General features: G+C 39.1%; 2 protein-coding genes across 4 annotated transcripts in view; one reads left to right on the forward strand and one right to left on the reverse strand.

Moving 5' to 3' along the window:
- Positions 1–2,687: 2,687 nt before the first annotated feature.
- Positions 2,688–6,650, forward strand: LOC109966065 (SAM pointed domain-containing Ets transcription factor). The gene is made up of 5 exons (XM_020610643.1): positions 2,688–3,093; positions 5,066–5,263; positions 5,428–5,472; positions 5,608–5,745; positions 6,348–6,650. The coding sequence occupies exons 1-5, from the start codon at positions 2,688–2,690 to the stop codon at positions 6,527–6,529; spliced, it is 969 nt and encodes a 322-aa protein (XP_020466299.1). The 3' UTR covers positions 6,530–6,650.
- Positions 6,651–8,125: 1,475 nt separating this feature from the next.
- pacsin1a (protein kinase C and casein kinase substrate in neurons 1a) overlaps positions 8,126–17,690 on the reverse strand; it is a 36,749-nt gene continuing 27,184 nt past the window's right edge. For all 3 annotated transcript variants that reach the window (XM_020610625.1, XM_020610624.1, XM_020610626.1), the window contains 7 exons: positions 17,585–17,690; positions 15,978–16,133; positions 14,805–14,980; positions 12,508–12,628; positions 12,298–12,404; positions 11,462–11,658; positions 8,126–9,805 (listed from right to left, as the gene is read on the reverse strand). The exon at positions 17,585–17,690 is cut by the window's right edge and continues 118 nt beyond it. In XM_020610625.1, coding sequence (XP_020466281.1) covers positions 9,696–9,805; positions 11,462–11,658; positions 12,298–12,404; positions 12,508–12,628; positions 14,805–14,980; positions 15,978–16,133; positions 17,585–17,690 — 973 coding nt within the window. In that variant the 3' untranslated portion in view covers positions 8,126–9,695. The remainder of the gene's footprint in view (positions 9,806–11,461; positions 11,659–12,297; positions 12,405–12,507; positions 12,629–14,804; positions 14,981–15,977; positions 16,134–17,584) is intronic.

Raw genomic sequence — 17,690 nt, forward strand, 5'->3', positions numbered from 1 at the left:
GCCCAAAAAAATGACATTAATGATGAAGTCAGTTTACCTGCTCCTGGTTTTTTTTTTTTGCATGCTGCCTCACTGGGATGCTTGAATATAGCCAAGCCATTGTTAACGTCATTAGCAGCACCTATAAAAAGATCTTTTAAGAGGATCACTCTACAAATCAAGTTCTGCTTTAGTGTTGACTAAAAATATATGAGCAAAAAGGTACTGTAAATAACTTGAAAATAAAAAGTACTCATTTAACACACTAACTACTGCCCCACTATTATGTGCACTGCTGTTACTACTACTGGCTATACTACCACCAGATGTCTTGCTTGTGCTCCACCAGTGCATTTGCTTTCTTTAAAATGATGTCTAGACCAGTGAAAGTATCGAGTATTATTTAAAGTGATAAGTTTTGTGTTGGGATGGGACAGATCGACTGCAGTGTTAACAAGAATATGAACCTTTACTACCACCTGCACACCTACACACACACACGCACACATTTGTGCCAGAGAAAAAGAATAATCTACAAGAGCATGTTTTTCATTTAAACTGCTAATACTTGGAACTAAGAAAATAGTTGCTGAAACCTAAACAGTGTGTTCTAGCACCTGGGCTATGTACTTTGTTCACATATTCTCAAAAATATTTAGAATTGTTCCTCTGTTTTGTTTTTTGGTGATCCTGTATTATTATTGCTATTGTATTATTATTATTATTTAGTTCTCATCTGTGCTGCTGTGTGACAACTGAAGTAAACACCTCATACACCCAACTCTCCTTAGTTCTTTACCTTTTCTTAACAAACCACCAGCAACATGGTCACATCATTTGTAGTCATTTTCTGTGTTGTCTTTATGATTTAGTCTTTGTGCCATTTTGTGTCTCCAAGGTTGTGGTGTCTTTTTTTTTTAAATTGTCATTTTCTGTCTCTTTAAAGTACTTTTGTGCCTTTTTGTTATCTCTGAAGTATTTTATGGGTTGCTTTTTGCCATTTTACATCTTTTACAAGTAATTTAATTTTGCATCTTTTTAATTTTGTTATGGCTATTTTCTGTCTCTATGTTTTGTGTCTTTTAAATGAGCTATGACTTTCATGCAGGCCCAAACAAAATCTGAGGATTTTGAAACTTTTTTTAAATTTTTCTTTTTATTTTCCACAGTTATTCAGGATGGAAATCTGTGGAGTACTGAGGAGTGATTTTTTTTTGTTTTTTCACTTGTAATGTAAAAGAGAATATTCATGCCAGTAGCAATAATTATTTTTTTTTAGCAAAAGTAACTACAAAACTGCATTAAAGCAACTGAAGGTAATCTTAAGCAGGGTGAAAGAAATCACTTCATATAAACGTTTAAATTTTAGGCTACTGACCAACCACCATGTAAAAAAAAAGAGGAGGGGGTGGGCGAGTTGGTTTTCAGACAATCAGGAGACATTCATATTTTTGTTAGTACACATTAACCTGGCTACTGAGGGGAACAGCTCTACATGTATCACACAGATTGTTGTGTAAGGAATGAACAAGAAGTGCTGGACAGAGATGTGCAACTAGCCAGTCAAGGTGTGAAGAAGACGTGACGTCGAATCCTTGGCTTGGAAAATGACAAAAAAATAAATAAATAAATAAAACAAATTGCAACATCACAACTGTTGTGCACACGTAGGCCGTGGCAAACACATGCTTACATTCTGAGTTTCTACTTTCTTTTCAAAATCTGTGGAAGTATCATTGGAATTCTGCAGGCGCAGATTCCACTTGGGCCTGCTGATATATCACACTTCATACAGAGGCACAGGCCCAGGGGCCTCCTGACCTCTTGGGCTCCTGGGCCTGAGCCCAGTAGGCCCATCTGGTAAGTAATCCATCCAGTAGGCATCAGTATTTTTCGTTAATCACTGTAAATTTACTTTTCATACAGGTGTATAAAACAAAGTCTTGTCGAAATACAGCACCACTCCCAGCTGGTGAGCTGTTCACTTACTCATACCATGATGAATGTGTTCCAGCTACTTCTCCTTTATCCACATACGGTGTGTCCCACCCCTTGTGCTGTATTATATCAATCTTTCTTTTAGAATTATCATGCAAACCCTTTTAATGACCCAAAGTACTTGATATTTTTAAAAGGTGCCAAGTGTTTCAACTCTTTTCCCAGCAAAGCTGACAAATTTTTTTCCTTATGGTAATCTTCCTCTCTTTATCTGTATTTACGAAAAGTTGGAGTAGATTTCATTTTTTATGTTGACAAAAGGGGAAGGAAAGGTCAGAACTTCACCCAGACTGAACCCATTTGACCTGAATATTTTCAGTCATATACTGTAGACTGAGGAGAAGGTCTGAAACAAATTCTGAATTAAAAACAGACTCAACTTTTGAGTTACGTTAAAATAGACAGAAACACAAACAATGACTTCAATTAATTTAACTGACAAAGGATGCATCTGACTTAGCTCGAATGACAAACTCCTTATTTCAAAATATTTCCCAGCAAAGTAAACACCACACACCAAATGTCAAGTTGACTTTAGGATTGTTACTGTTTAAATATTGGGCGCTTAAGTATAGTTTCAGTACAGTATTAATGCCACTCTGACCAGGCAGTGTCACTGTTGGAAATGTCATGTGGGGTGTGTTATGAGACCGATGACTACATTTTATGAAAACTGTGCTTTCTTCATCCAGTGCTAAAGGACTCTGAAGATGGGGAGTCCGTGCTGTGAGAACATGGACTGCACTGCACACTCACCTCTCTACATCAGTCACCCCTACACTGACCCCAGGACGGAACGGCTGGACAAGACGGATGACATCCAACTGCCCTACAGTTTATTGGGGCTCCCAGAGCGCGGCTGGCCAGGGGTCTACCTTCCCTGCTACAACAGATTAGATCTAGAGGAGAACCCCTGGGTGCCGAGGATGACAGAGGCCCCCGCTTCTGCTGCTCCTTCCTCCAGGACTCCAGAGCCAAGTTTGCCTTCAACCAACCCAGACCAGGATCCTCCCCCTGAGACAGAGGAGTGCTGTCTGGAGCAAGTCCACACCATGGTGGTGGGAGAGGTGCTAAAAGATATCGACACAGCCTGCAAGCTGCTCAACATTACGCCAGGTAGTATCTTGAGGACGCAATCACAAATTGTACCAGTGACAACAAAAAGGTGGTCTAGGTCAACAGTTCGCCATTTTAAAGGTGCTGGATCAAGTTGGTAATAAGCACATGCATAAGGTGCAGACATGTTGCTTGGCACTTGGATAGGGACTCGCAGCAGCGCACCAAAATGCTAGAGATTAAAACTAGAATGTTTTCAGAATTAAAATGAATACCTTGTACACCAAGGTACTTTAAAACATGTAAGTAGTGGACCGTATTATGTAGAATTATTTGGTCAGGATAAAATTCAGTGTAAATAGAAAATTGTTTGAGCAATCGTTGCTCTCCACATACAGTAGGTATTCAAATCGCCCTTCAGGTAAATCCTCCATTATAATAGCTATCCACCATGGTACCAGCGTGACTGCCTTTTAAAGGGAACGGGTGATGGCATTTTGATTGGTTTATTGCATGTTATGCCCAAAACACACCTATGGATTAATTAAGACAGCAAGTCCAACCCTTTTAAAATAATGGCCTGATGCAGATATACATCAATATAACAAAATTGGTCTGGACATGCACGGTATGCACCTTAATTGCTGCACCTGGAAAGGTGCACTTTATATTGTCAAAATAGGGCTCCTGCTGTAGACAGCCTTGACAGACGTTGTAGTCTAATAAGATAATCTTCCAGAAGCCATCACTTGTTTGTTTGCCTTCACATCAACAGCCACAGTGATACCTGATAAACATGAGGCTTGGCCCGCCTTCTGCAAACTCTTTTGTTGACAGAAGATCACTCTCACATCTGCCAGAGTAATATTACACACTGTGTGCATGATTATTTACTTTTGTCACAGCAGTCTTCCTGGATATCTCCGACATTAGGAGACATACATTTAAAGCATCGTGCATGCCCTGTCGCAGTCATAACTGAAAAGATTACTCTAGCATTTTAGTTTTGCACTTCTATAAAATTGAAGAGTCTGATTAAAATGGTCAGAGTCAAATCATCAGTGCAGTAGATATCCTGACTTTTTGTCCCTAATATTGATACACTGTACACTGGAGCCAACATTTCCCATAATTCAACTAGTACTAATCTTTTAATTAGACCTTACCTGTCCTGTAAATGCCTGCTAACTTTCATACTCCACCAATCTTAATGTGCAGTAGTAAAATCTTTATAGTCTCCAAGCCTGTTCTCAGATTTGACAAAACGTCTCCAGAGTTACTATTTCACCAACACCAACTACCCTGCTCAATTATGTGACCCTCTAAATTAACATAACACTAACTCCAATCCTTCAACGGCAGTGTTCTGCTTTGTTTTCATGTTCTGTCTGGTTGATGGATACTAGTCTTTAGTTGCATTGCCATCTTTAAACCTTTTTTGCCGATTGACAGTTAAAACTATTTACTGTCAGGTTAATTTCTGTCAAACATTGTTCTTTTCTTTAGTAGCCTTTCAAAAATTATTCAAAAATAAAATATATCACTGTGTACTAACGGGGCACTTCAGTAATTTGGTATTGCACTTCCATAAATTTGGGCATTTTATACATACAAATTTTATAAAACATATCAGGTCAAAGTGTTTATTTGTCATATGCACAGTTAGGAAACTGAAATATGGTCAAATTATCTTAATTTTGATTCCTTAGTGTGAATGAAACCCACAAAATACTGGATCTCCTCATGCAAGTCAGTTGTTTGGTTCTTCTGGTCTGGTAAATGCTCATTTCCTAAAGCTCTATAGTGGGCATCAGAGAATATGTACTGTCAAGAGCCATCATCAACAAAATAATTTTAATATCATTGTAAAATAGCAACTTCAACAAAAGCAAATATCAGTTACCAACCTACTGAACTGACTGTATTGATAAAAATAAAAAAGGACTTTGGTCTAGTTCTGGTTTTGACATGTCATCAACATTAGAAAAATCAAGGAGAGTTGAAAAAAAATACTTATGTGATTTTCTTTTAGACCCCTTGGACTGGAGCTGTGTGCATGTTCAGAAGTGGCTGCTCTGGACCGAGCACCTGTACAGGCTGCCACAGGTCAGCACCATGTTTAAGGAGCTGATGGGGAGAGATCTGTGCTCCATGACAGAGGCAGACTTCAGGCAACACTCCTCACAGTTTGGGGACATTCTGTATGCTCATCTGGACATATGGAAATCTGGTAAGAACGACAGGAACACTGGTAAATGAACCCATATCAAATCTGCTGTAATGGTAGCAAATTAGGAATGGCTGCTTGTGTAGCAAATGCAGTGTGTACGAGCTAAACTGCCGTCTGTTTGGTGTAAACTGCTGCTGAAGTCATTTTGGTTTCCATTCATGCAGCTGCAGCAATGAAGGAACGGTGCCCACCAGATGACAGCAAGTCTGGTAAGTTGTTGCTTATACTGTAGGTGAAAAAAAAAGTTTGTTTTCTTTACTGTGAGTATAATTAAACTGCAATTAAAAAAACACAGTTTAATCAATAATGTTTCATCTGGGTTACAGAAATCTCTCCTCTGTCAGCAGCTGATGATGACTCCTGGTCAGATGTGATGTGTAACTGCCCCAGTCAGCCCATTCACCTGTGGCAGTTCCTCCGAGAGTTGCTCCTCAAGCCGCATAACTACAGCCGTTGCATCCGCTGGGTCAACAAAGAGAAAGGTAAGGAAATATAGAGAAAGCTGTGAACAGAGAACATGGATGACAATTTGGCCAAATGACTGATTATGAGATTGAAGATACCTGTGATACTAAGGGAAGCCTGTCATCTGGCACAGCTGTTGCACGGATGCACACAACTGATTACAGGGATTCTTATTTGCTGTAGCAGACATTCATGGTCCCGGGATTATGTATCTCACTGACTTTAGACATTACATTTCCTGTAACACCACCACAAAGTTGACATTTTTGGTTTTGAGTGAAATGTTTCAACAACTAGAGGACAGACTGCTGTGAAATCTGGTAGACTACATGTAGGATAAACTTTGGTTATCCTTGAACTTTTCACAAGTTCCCTGCCACGGGTGTGTAGGCTATCTAATATTTTGGTTTATGACCTGCAAAAGCAATTACATTCATATGACCTATAGCTTAGTTTATTGCTAATTAGCACAAGTAAGCATGCTAACATGCTAAACCAAAGGTTACTGTCATTGTTATGCACAGTCCTGATACTAAAGCACCACTATATCTACTGTACTGTATGCACATCTAGTTCCACAATTCAGCCTGAGTAAATTTTCTGTTTCTTTTGCCCAAAGGAATTTTCAAAATAGAAGACTCAGCTCATGTGGCTAGGTTGTGGGGCATCAGGAAGAACCGGCCAGCTATGAATTATGACAAATTGAGTCGCTCTATACGCCAGTACTACAAGAAGGGCATCATTCGAAAGCCTGATGTGTCCCGCAGGCTGGTCTACCAGTTCGTCAAGCCTGTATGGTGAAAAGGGTCATGGGAAAATGAGCCAAGGAGAAGCCAATGTTATGCTGGTCATACATTGGGAGTAACCTAAACTCTGAAGCTCATTTCTTGCATTTGATGTTTCATTTCAATTGTAAAGACTGCCTACTGAAACATGCACTTCTGCCTATCATCATTTCACTCTGCTTTCTTAGAAACTGATTTAATTTGATTTGTTTTCTTTGTCTCTGATACTTGACAGACCGGGGCTAGGCTTTATGCTAAGCTAACCAATAGCCGACTCTAGCTACATGTACATATATGAAAGTGGTATCAATTTTCTTATCTAACTCTGGGGAGGAAAGCAAATTACATATGTCCCAAAATGTTGAATTATTTCTTTGTCTTCTCTCTCTCTGTCTTTTTTTAAACAACGACACATCCTGTTATTCCCAAATGTCAAGAAATATTTAGAAGTTGCAGAGCAATGCCAAAATAAGTGAATATTTTATTAAACCTGTCTTGATAATTACTCCATTTTTTCTTTTGGTTTATGTTCAAGATCTACAATAAAGCAATGAATTATTACCAAATGTTTTACAGACAAGAACTAGTCTAATAAATTACTCTAAATCCAATGTGCTGTCCATACACAAAAAAAAACACAGACACTAACTTGTTTTTTTTCACAAACTTATTCCCCTTTCAAACCAGCATCGCAATATTGACACCATCACAACAAATCTGATCAAGGTTTTTCATCACAATTGTTATCTGTGATCATAATCATCTTTATGCATATTTAAATGAACTTCTTGTTACATCAAGATGAACAGGCACTACACCAGTTAGGAGATAAAAGTACATCACTAACTATGAACATACATCTTCTAGATCGTTAATATAGGGTTTCCACAGCATGAGCTGCTGTCCCCTGTGTGCATAAGGAAGAGATCATCAACATAAAAAAGCATTTACATGTACACCTTTTTTACTGCCTCAACATGGTTAGGTCTTGTTTTCAACTCAACACAGTTGTACAGTTACAATAGAATATAATCTTTAAATTACATCATCATATACAAATCTGACAGCGTGGGACAATGTCACGCTTTTATGATACACTGACAATTCCATTGCAATGAAATTCATACAATGTGGTACCCATTACTTAATATGGTTTCCATTGCTGTTATTTTAATGAAACACATTTACATGTATAGCACTACATTTTGTGTTACTAGTCAATCATTTGTGTTTTTTTAAAACATTTTTTTCTGTTACATTTACACAACTCATACACACCGGATGATGATGATGATGATGATGATGTCTTACCCCAAAATATTAGACTGGTAAAGTGGATTATGTGTTTGAACTTGCGTGTATCGTGTATTTAATGCATGTGAGTTTGTGTGTATGTGCGCATACACGCATTGAGGAATGGGACAGTTTGGATGACAGGAGTCCTTTTTGCTATGCTGGACAGCTTTACTCTAAGACACAACTTGTGAGCTGGTGATGTGTTTCTCCTCATGTGTGAGACCCAAACCTGCCGAATCCTGTGCTAGACACGGAGCTAAACACATCTGATTGCTGTTAGTCTGGTGAAACTGAAAATCTTCAGGGCAACTATTACAAGTAATAAAAATCATCTTTCCCATCTAATCAGAGATTTAGGTGCAACTAGTAGCAAGATAGCTCACTAATCAACATCTGATGAATGCAATGCCTGCTATAAATTTGACTGCTATGGAGCAAGTTTAAACACAGCCACATCCTCTGTAAGAGCTGATTTTCATGCAGCACAGTACTGGCGACAAATGTTTCCCCAACAAAAGTTTATGTGGACTGGGAAGCTGCTTCACATGTGATATGTGAAGTTATTGCATGGAGAGAAAACAGACAGTTGATGGTATTGGGTCATTCTTTGGCTGAGCTGGGAAACGGGCCACATAACTAGTGCTTTTTGCTAGATAGGGCTTTAAATGATGGTAGAGAACCAAGTTTAGACGATATGCCATTTTTCAAGCCCAAACACTAATACATTCATGTCCTGCTGGAGAGGTTTTGATCCTCAGACAACAGCCTGTAGCACAGTAACACACTGACATGCCTCCATTAGCTCTTCTCTCTTGCAGAAAGTGGGAGGCACAGGCATTGTTCAAAACCTTCCTCTAACACTGCAGTGGGACCCTCATAAAGATGACTTGATCCGACTTCGCTCTGAGGGAATGTATCACTGGTGTTTCTTGTGAGCAGGGGTGGATTAAAATGAGACCTGAATTACTGAACCAAGAAGGAAAGCTTCTTTAAAATCTTTCCATGAACTGCGTGAAGATGATATTGTCAAAGAAAATGAATGCTAAAAACAAAGCAAACATAAAATCAGTTCATCAATAAGCTTCCTCTCATGAAAACAGTACCGTGTGCATGTCCAGAAGCACGTGATGTTAAAAAGTGAACTCTGCATTTGTGGTTGAAGTGTTGCATCACGTTGTAACCTACACGAGGCTGCAGGATTCAGGGAATCCAAGTTGTTGCATAGCACATGCTGCTATGCAAATTCAGACACAGTTAAAAACACATAGCACTGCACACATTGTAAAGGAGGCCGGACCAAAGCACAAAGAAAAACAAAAATAACGCAAAAACAAAAATATTAGAGGATACTGTCTGTGGTACTTTTAACACTACACAGCATTCCCGATGTAAGAATGACGACTAACCACACACGGCATTAAATGTGCTACACAAAAATGGCATCACACCGTATATACACAATGCAGGTTGGATAAGCTCATCTTGGATAAGCTCGTCGAATGGGTGTAACTGATTATATCTTCCCATTTTCACAAGAAAACAGACTGCAGTATACTGCAAGTTTAAAGAAGCTGCTTTGCACGTTAAATACAGCTACACAGAGAAGTAATGTGTTCCTGCACTGTACTGACGTCATAGTTGAGTATGTATATACTGGAATAACGGCCGCCCCTGTTTTTAAGTAAGTCCACCCATCCCAAATGCTAGATAAAATATATTATACTGATATAGTGTCTTTTCGGTTACTAAGGTTTTATTTAGGCAAGACTGCGTGGCGCATCTGTTGGCAAGGGATGTGATGCTCTTAAGTCTCTGGCTATGTGCGGTGTAATTGGACGGGACAGTTCAGGCTGCCTCCAGTGCCATGTCCTTGTCTAGTAACCTGACTAGATTGGCTCGACATAATTGGCTGGGTACAGTCCCTCTTGGCCGTTGTCCAAACGTCCTCTACACCAGCCTTGCTCATCTTCATCCTCAGTCTTGGTCAGTTCATCACCTGTGAAGAGGATACCACTCCTCAATCAACACAGTTTTGTTAACATAAATCTAAAATGAAAACATTTCTGTAGGTACCGCTCCACATTTCTGCTCTTTAAAGCTATGTAGATGTTATTGTATTTACTTTGCTTATACTTATTGATGCAGTGGCTGTTTTTGTGTTCTCTTGTATCTAGTATTTCAGAAATACTGAAGTCCAGATCTCGCTCCCAGTAAAATTTGATCAGACACCAAAAATGTTTTAATTACTTGGATTTTTCATATTTTATCTACTCAGATAAGGAAATTGCTTGACACTGTACATGATGAGTTGGATGAGAAGATCAAAACAACTTTGATGCCTGAAGCGCCAGCAGCCAGTTGGCTGCATAAAGACTGGAAACATGTTACATACATAACATAAATAAACTAGCATGTTCACTTGTTCCAAGAAGCAGTCTGGCACCAAACTCCTTGTGAAACCACAACTTGTCATTTTTACTCCCGAGTTCAGTAGAGATTTGGCCAACGATGCAAATTATTGAGCTCTGGAGAAGCTGATAGGTGGATGTTCTTGCCTTTAGGCAGGGTATCAGTGTCCCCCATTTACCCCCATAACCACCTGCTGGCTCTAGCCTCATATTGATCTCACACTTAAGACAGTGATATTGATCAATAAGAAAGCAGCAGTGTATTTCCTAAATGTTGAACTATTCACTTTATTATATATTCCAAATGCTGTTTTCTTCTCTAGGATTACACCTCCAGGAATGTGGGAAAAATACTCAATACCTTTTGTGATTGTGCTTGAGGGTGTAAAAGTAGTCAAATGTTTAAATACATCCACCAGGTCTTATTTTTTAAACTGTAAAATGTCAACTGAAAATGTTCCCAAATGACCTCAGCCTCATGTTTTTAGGTTTCTTTTGATTTGAAGTTTTCCCCTTGTCCAAAGAATGTGCCAACCCAGTTGGATTTTTGACCAATAATGGCACCGTGTTTTTATACATGACATGTTTCACTCTGCTCCACTGATCTACAGGTGGCAGTAAAGTACCAAGAGATGCAAGAACTTGAATGAGTAACATGTAAACATGGAGGTAAACATTACACATGTCAAAATATGAAAAAAATAATCAGCTTTGCAAATATTTTCTAAATGCATTCGGTATGTTTGTTAGGCGTCAAAGGTACAAGCAGCACATCTTGGTGAGTAACGCTGCATGTAACCATGCTGTTTACAACAAAACTCCATAGGATACCTTTAACGTTTCTTAAATAGTCTGCCTCCAGTCATCACCAGATAACCCTAAGATTATTTAATACCTTATCTCAAACTGTGTGGTGAAAAATATCATGTGGATGTACTATGAGGTAAACAAAATGAAGATGCACAGCTGTGGCTTTGTCAATAGTTATGTTTCTATGTAAAGCATGTCTTTAATTACTAGTCATGTCACTGTGTGGGGCTCCTACGCATTTCTTCGGCTCATTTCCCAAAGAGCTTGTGTTATTTGGTGCTAAGTGTCTGTAATTTGTTTTCCATGTGGCTGCTGCAGACTAATCACTGTTATCTTTGATAAAAAAGTAAGGCAGCTTTAGAATAGAAATCAGATGGTGTTTTCTGACCACCTGTGTCATTCTACAGCTAAATCTGATGGTCACTGATAAGTACCTGCTATGAAAGAGAGTTCATCCTGTTCCTGGCCTTCATAGTCATAGAGTGCACGCACGCGGACCGCTTTCCCAGTGCTGGAATCATCTTCAAAAGAGTTCCCATTCCCACTAGTTTCATTGCCAGAGTACGCAGCAGGCTGCTCATCGTCAGACCACTCGGTTGAGTAAGCCTGGTTCTTATCATAGCTGCTCACACTGGAAGAGGAGGAAAATGCAGGTTGAGCAACTCCAACACAAATGGCTAAAGTGTTTTTGAAAGATTGGTCTGGTGATTTTTCTCACTGTTAACAAATCCCATGAAAAAGTCAAAGTCAACAATGAATTGACAGAACTAGGCAGTGTCTGTGTGTGACCTTTCTTGTTGTCCAGAAACTATTAAAACTCAACAGTGATCCAATTTGCCACATGTTCCCTAATCACAGTTAACATGGGCATTACAGTTTACTGACACATACTCTTCTGTTATTAATTATACTCATTAGCATGCACTGTTGGAGTAACAGGGGTAAACAGCTGTGCCCCAGATGTTTTAGGGAAATAATTTAGCCCTGTAACTGTAAGTATATATTTTTTGCCACATTTTTAAATATATATATATCTTTTCTGGGCCCAATGGGTGTGGGTAAAGGTAGGATAGGGCAGTGGGAATGTACTGAGAGACAGTCTGACACATGATTTGTTGATAAAAACAGAAATGTCAGCATAACCAGTCTTATCATTTCAGAATTTAAAATTCAACAAAAATATATATTTGATAACTCTTCCAATTCAATGATAAGATTTGATCAAAAATGTTATTCCATGATTAAATAGAATGTCTTTCCTTGAACTAACCTGCTGCGGTCACCAGGTGGAGCCACATGGTCAGTGCTTGGAGTGGGTGGGGCTCCATCTGGTTTCTTCTTCTTTGGAGGAGCAGCAGCCTGGTCTGGGTTGTATTCCTGGCAAGGAGAGTGAAAGGGAGCAAATTAAAACAGAATAAAGAACAGTAGTAAACCAGGAGAAAGGGTTCTTATGTTGCTGTATAAAGGTTTGATGTTGTACCTCAAATCCAGGCCAGTTCATAGGCATTCCAGGCCCGTGGTTGTTACTGAACCACTTCAGGTCCTCTTGTGTGTTTGCAGCCAGTATTGTGCGTTCCAGTTCTCTGTATATTGTGGCATAGCTGAAGAGAAGAAAGTGGAACAAACAGTCACAATGAAAGTGCCAGAAAAGAGCCGAGGGTGCTGCCAAACCGGCAACAGTACAGTTCAAATTCTGGGCTGAGAGAGATCCAGCACTGGGTCACGACAAGATGGAAATGTCTCCTTGAGTTTTCTGCTCAGTATTCAGCCTGAATAATGTTACTTTTGCAGAAGCATATTATGTTGCCACAGCTTTACTGATCAGCGCAATATATAGTAGACTAACATCTTAGCTAAAATACAGGTTAAAGCGATATGTATAGGGTTTACACTGATTTACATTAGCGCAGCAAGAAACACCTTTTCTACACGAAGTTCTCTGGTAAAATTAAGTTCAAACAACATCATCCAAGTGTTTTTACAAAGCTGGAACTACACACGCTGTAGAGGTGTTTTGGATTGAAGAGTTGAGCTGCAGTACATTTATAAACTGAAAAAGAAGAAGCTTTATTTTATTGTGTCTCTTTGGAGCTGAGGGCCCGGGGCCACTGTGCACATACAGGTATGTGCCACCATCACGGGGGCTCAGTGTCTTGCCCAAGGACACTTTGACATGTGAACTGCAGACAATGAGTTTTGAACCTTCAACCTCCACTACACCACACCACACCACTGTCACCCCCAAAAAGAACATAAGTGGATACTGGACAGATGAAGGAACCTCTTTGGCAAAGTGGGAAAACAGATGTATGGAAATACATTTAAGAAGGCGGAGAAAAAAAAAAAAACTTGATCAAGACCCAGAAAATACACGCATACTGTAATAACATTTTTTTGGCCTTCATGACATTAATCTACACAAGCCTGTGTCTGAATGTTAATTTGTGCTTTTTTGTTTAGTAGGAATTCCGATAGGAGCCATAGTTGCAAAAATAATACTGCTTAAATTGAGAAAATGACTAATATGCTGAATGTGTCTTCCTGTAAGTGAAATTTGGGAATATTTTATGGAAAGACACAAAAACAACAAAAGACACATGAACACATAAGTGAAAATATAAGTGTTATGTCAACAGTGATGTCATGACTGAGAAGTAAAGCGAACTGGATTCAATAATAAATAAGATGAAAACCATGTAAAATGTTAATACCGGGGTGCACGTAGTCTTACCATATTCTGTGTATTATGGACACCCACATAAACCCATTAATCCTCCCAGTAGTTGGAATGAATCAAATCCGAGGTGAATTATGAAACCAGTCATGATGAACTACAGAACAGCAAAGGGCTCGAACAATCCACGACAACCAAAGATGATACATTTGGTTAAAGAGCCTGAACGTCGCTTTGCACTGGGACCCGGCTTTGTTAAAAACAGCCCAGAATATGACAAGCATTCACTCTGAACAAGATTCAGCTCGGCAGAAACACCGCTGACTGAATCATCAATTAATTAGTGCTATAAGTCTGATCACTACTGAGAAATGTGTTGAGATTAATCAATGTGAAGCAAACTCTGATGAATGTGACACAGCAACTCCACCTAATCAATAGTAAAATTATTTGCTATGTGATTATTTCTGCTTAAAAGAAAAGGTGTGCAATCATGATTTAGGAACATTAACCGATCTACAGTTTATATAGTTATAATTTTATCTACTGACTTTATACACAAATGTACAGGAGATACAGAAAACAAGGGGCAAAAAAACAGAAAAATATACAGTACGACAGATTATAACTGGATCAGACCAGTGCACAGTGGTGGAAAAAGTACCCAGATCTGATACTTACACAGTAAGTAGCAATACCACAGTGTAGAAGTAAAAGTCCTGAATTCAAAATGTTACTTAAGTAAAAGCACAACAGTAAAAAAAAAAAAAACCAATGCTGTACCAAAAGTAAAAGAAGTAACTACGTAGCTTAAATGATCAAATAACTCGTGGAGTAAACTGTACAATATTTGCCTCTGAAATGTAGTGAAACTGAAGTATGAAGTAGGAGAAAATAGAAATACTTAAGTACAAGTACCTCAAAATTGCACTTGAGTACATTTATTTTGACTTTTCACTACTGTATATATAAAATGTCATGATGAAAATATCTGTACTGTCTGTTTAGCTCTTATGTATTATTGTACCAAGTCACGTATCAAAGATATATGACCAGCGGCTCTGTGAAGCCTAAATAAACTCTGCTCCTTCAGTCTGACTAACCTTTGGTTCTCGGTGAGGTTAAGATGACGTTTGATGTCCAGCAAGGCCTCCTTGAGGAAGGTCAGCCTCTTGACTTCATGCTGCTGGCACTGGTCAAACACCTGCTCCATGCTCTCCATGTACTGCGGGGTGCACTTGTTCAGCTCCTCCAGAGACTTCTCATATTTTTCTTTAGCCTGAGACAAGAACAGAAAGCACAGTGATATCTGAAGCCCCTGCGGAACATTAACCAGCCAGAGAAAACCCACATGATTTAATTATTATGTATAACTGAATATACTGTAAGTAAACTGATCCCAAGTACATACTGTATATCCAGACTACAACTCATCTCTGCACAGTATGTGATGGTGCTGTGACTATGTTGTTTTTATTTTTTATTTAATTGACCAGTGTTTAACCAGGGGAGAGCCCAGTGGGGTAACCTCCTGTTCAAAGGTTCACTGGTCAAGAACCGTGTTCACAAAATTATGCAAAGACTAAACAGTTTCAGAAATAAATCCAAATTTACAAAACAAAAAAGTAAGAAAAACTGTAGCTTAAAACAACAAACATTAAAGACAGATTCAGTTCAACTTCGGAACAAGAACAGATACAGACGTCATTTATTAGTGCTGTTACCATAGATCTGAACAGGGAGGGAGGTTTCCTAATATGACTTTATAAATGCAAATGTTGCAGTACTTTATAAACTATACATCGCTTCTTATAACCAAAATATGTTAAAAAAGTGAAAGCCCACTTGTAGCTTCACACAACATCCATCCATCATAGCATAACATCTTGATCTATTCATTTAAAGAATACCTAAAAAGCCCGATCAATTAGCTGTATCAATAGCCATTTTAAAACCCTGCTGGGTCATCAATACGCGGCAGCTGTGAGACAGAGAGCCTGGACCAGCAAGATAAAACTGTTTACAGAGAAACCTGCAGAGTAACATCCGCAGATGGAGGTACCAAACATAATGAGTTACAATATGAAAGTGGAATGTGTAGATGCATATGTGTTACATGTAACTGTGTGTACATGTGTGTGTGTGTGTGTCAGCCTGTTTTGATATTCTCACTGAACATAAACTGCTCAGCAGCAACCTGCTACTAAAAGTGTTCTTAACTTAGCGCTGCCTTGATTTTGTTGCTCACATATTTGTTTTTCCACTCGATTTCTCACCTTCTGCACATCCTGTTTGCATTTGTCCACTTTCTCGTGGAGCTTCTTCTGCTGGTCTGGTGTGACAGAAGCCTCAGTCTTGCCATTGGCCTCTCGGGTTGCAGCCAGTTTCTCCTCCTTGCAGGCCAGGTGGTAGGCTTTCTTAGCTGTCTCCATCTGTATGTCCAAACACACAGCTTTTCAGTATCTGTTGGTGAGATTTGACCAAAGGAACACAAGGAAGCCATGTCTACTCATCTCAGGAATGACCTTGTCAGGACAGGATAGTCCAATGTAATGTAATCTGTATCTACACCTATCTAATATGTTCTTATGTCCAGGACCAGAGTCATGTTTGCTGTTTAGGATGAAAGCCCAAAGAGAGTACAAACATAAAAATCTGTGAATACCTGCTCCATTTCTGCAGTGGATGACAATTTGTGAGAGTCAATTTGTCTAACAATTTAGACAAAGTAAGGTCCAAGTCTGTGTCTAAGTTTTCTAATATCACACAGAGCCATCCTGAGGTAGAACCCAAGCATCTCTTCAAAGGGGCGAAATAAAGAGAACATATGCACACTGCTATACCAGTTGGTTTAGGTGGTGGAGTCATGAATCAATCAAGTAGGGTCATTTGGATTGATACCAAGAGAAAAACATCCATCTCCTTATTGCTGCAATGTTTAATCTGTTCTGCTGCTGTGTACATATACTGTATGCAGTGCAGCTTAGAGGACATAGTGAACATTTGTTATTTAAGAACTGCCTTGTGTTGAAATGTGCACATAAGTAATTAACAGCAAATAGTTCAAAGGAAACCTTTCAAAGTAGCCTAATGCATTTGCCTCATAGACCACAAACTCTTTCTTTCACTTACAATGGTACATTAGACACTTTTAACAATTAAAATAATATTAACATGGATGATCCTGGAATTACTTGGTATCTGATCAAAACTAAATTTCATGGTGTCGTCCACACATATCTGTTTTCTTGCTGAGGGTTGGATAAGCGGACTGATACCAGAACCACATCTAATATAACACTGATATAATGCGGGCATTGTTTTAACACAAACTCAACTCTGCTCAGGGCTCCTTTTTAAAATCTCTTCTTAGGCACAGAGGCACATGCATCTGATGAGCCAGAGAAGAACTCAGCACCTGGAGAAGATGTGCATGAGTTCTGGACATCGATGAACTCACTGGACCAGACCAAGGAAAAATCCACCACATACTGCAACTCCATACAACCACAACTTCCTGCTCTTACACTTTGTTTGCTGAACATGGATGATTTAACATGTAGTTAACGCTGGAGTTTCCAGTAGTCTCCTGGCTGTAGCTTCATATTTAACAGGCACACATGAGAGGGTTATCATGTGACTACTGGCAAGTAAGCAAGTTAGTATACATCCCAAAAGTCAAATTTTTGTTTTACAGTTCCAAACAGTGGAGAGTGATAGATGAGTGAGGAGAGATGACAACACCACTGCATTACAGGTACAGTAGATGGTGTGAGCTAGAAACAACCAGTAAACGTTTCAACTTGTATACATTATATGACTACAGCCCCTTCTGTTACGTCTGGGACATTGATGATGATTGAAATGATTTCCATCCCCTCACCTCCTTGAGCTTTTTGGCCCATGGTTTTTGAGCCTTCTTGAAGCCTTCCTCCGCTTCCTTAGCCTCCTTGAAACCGCCAATCATTTGCTTGTGATACGCCTCCTTC

The sequence above is a fragment of the Monopterus albus genome, unplaced genomic scaffold (assembly GCF_001952655.1).
Source record: "Monopterus albus unplaced genomic scaffold, M_albus_1.0 scaffold106.1, whole genome shotgun sequence".
NCBI classification, from domain to species: domain Eukaryota; kingdom Metazoa; phylum Chordata; class Actinopteri; order Synbranchiformes; family Synbranchidae; genus Monopterus; species Monopterus albus.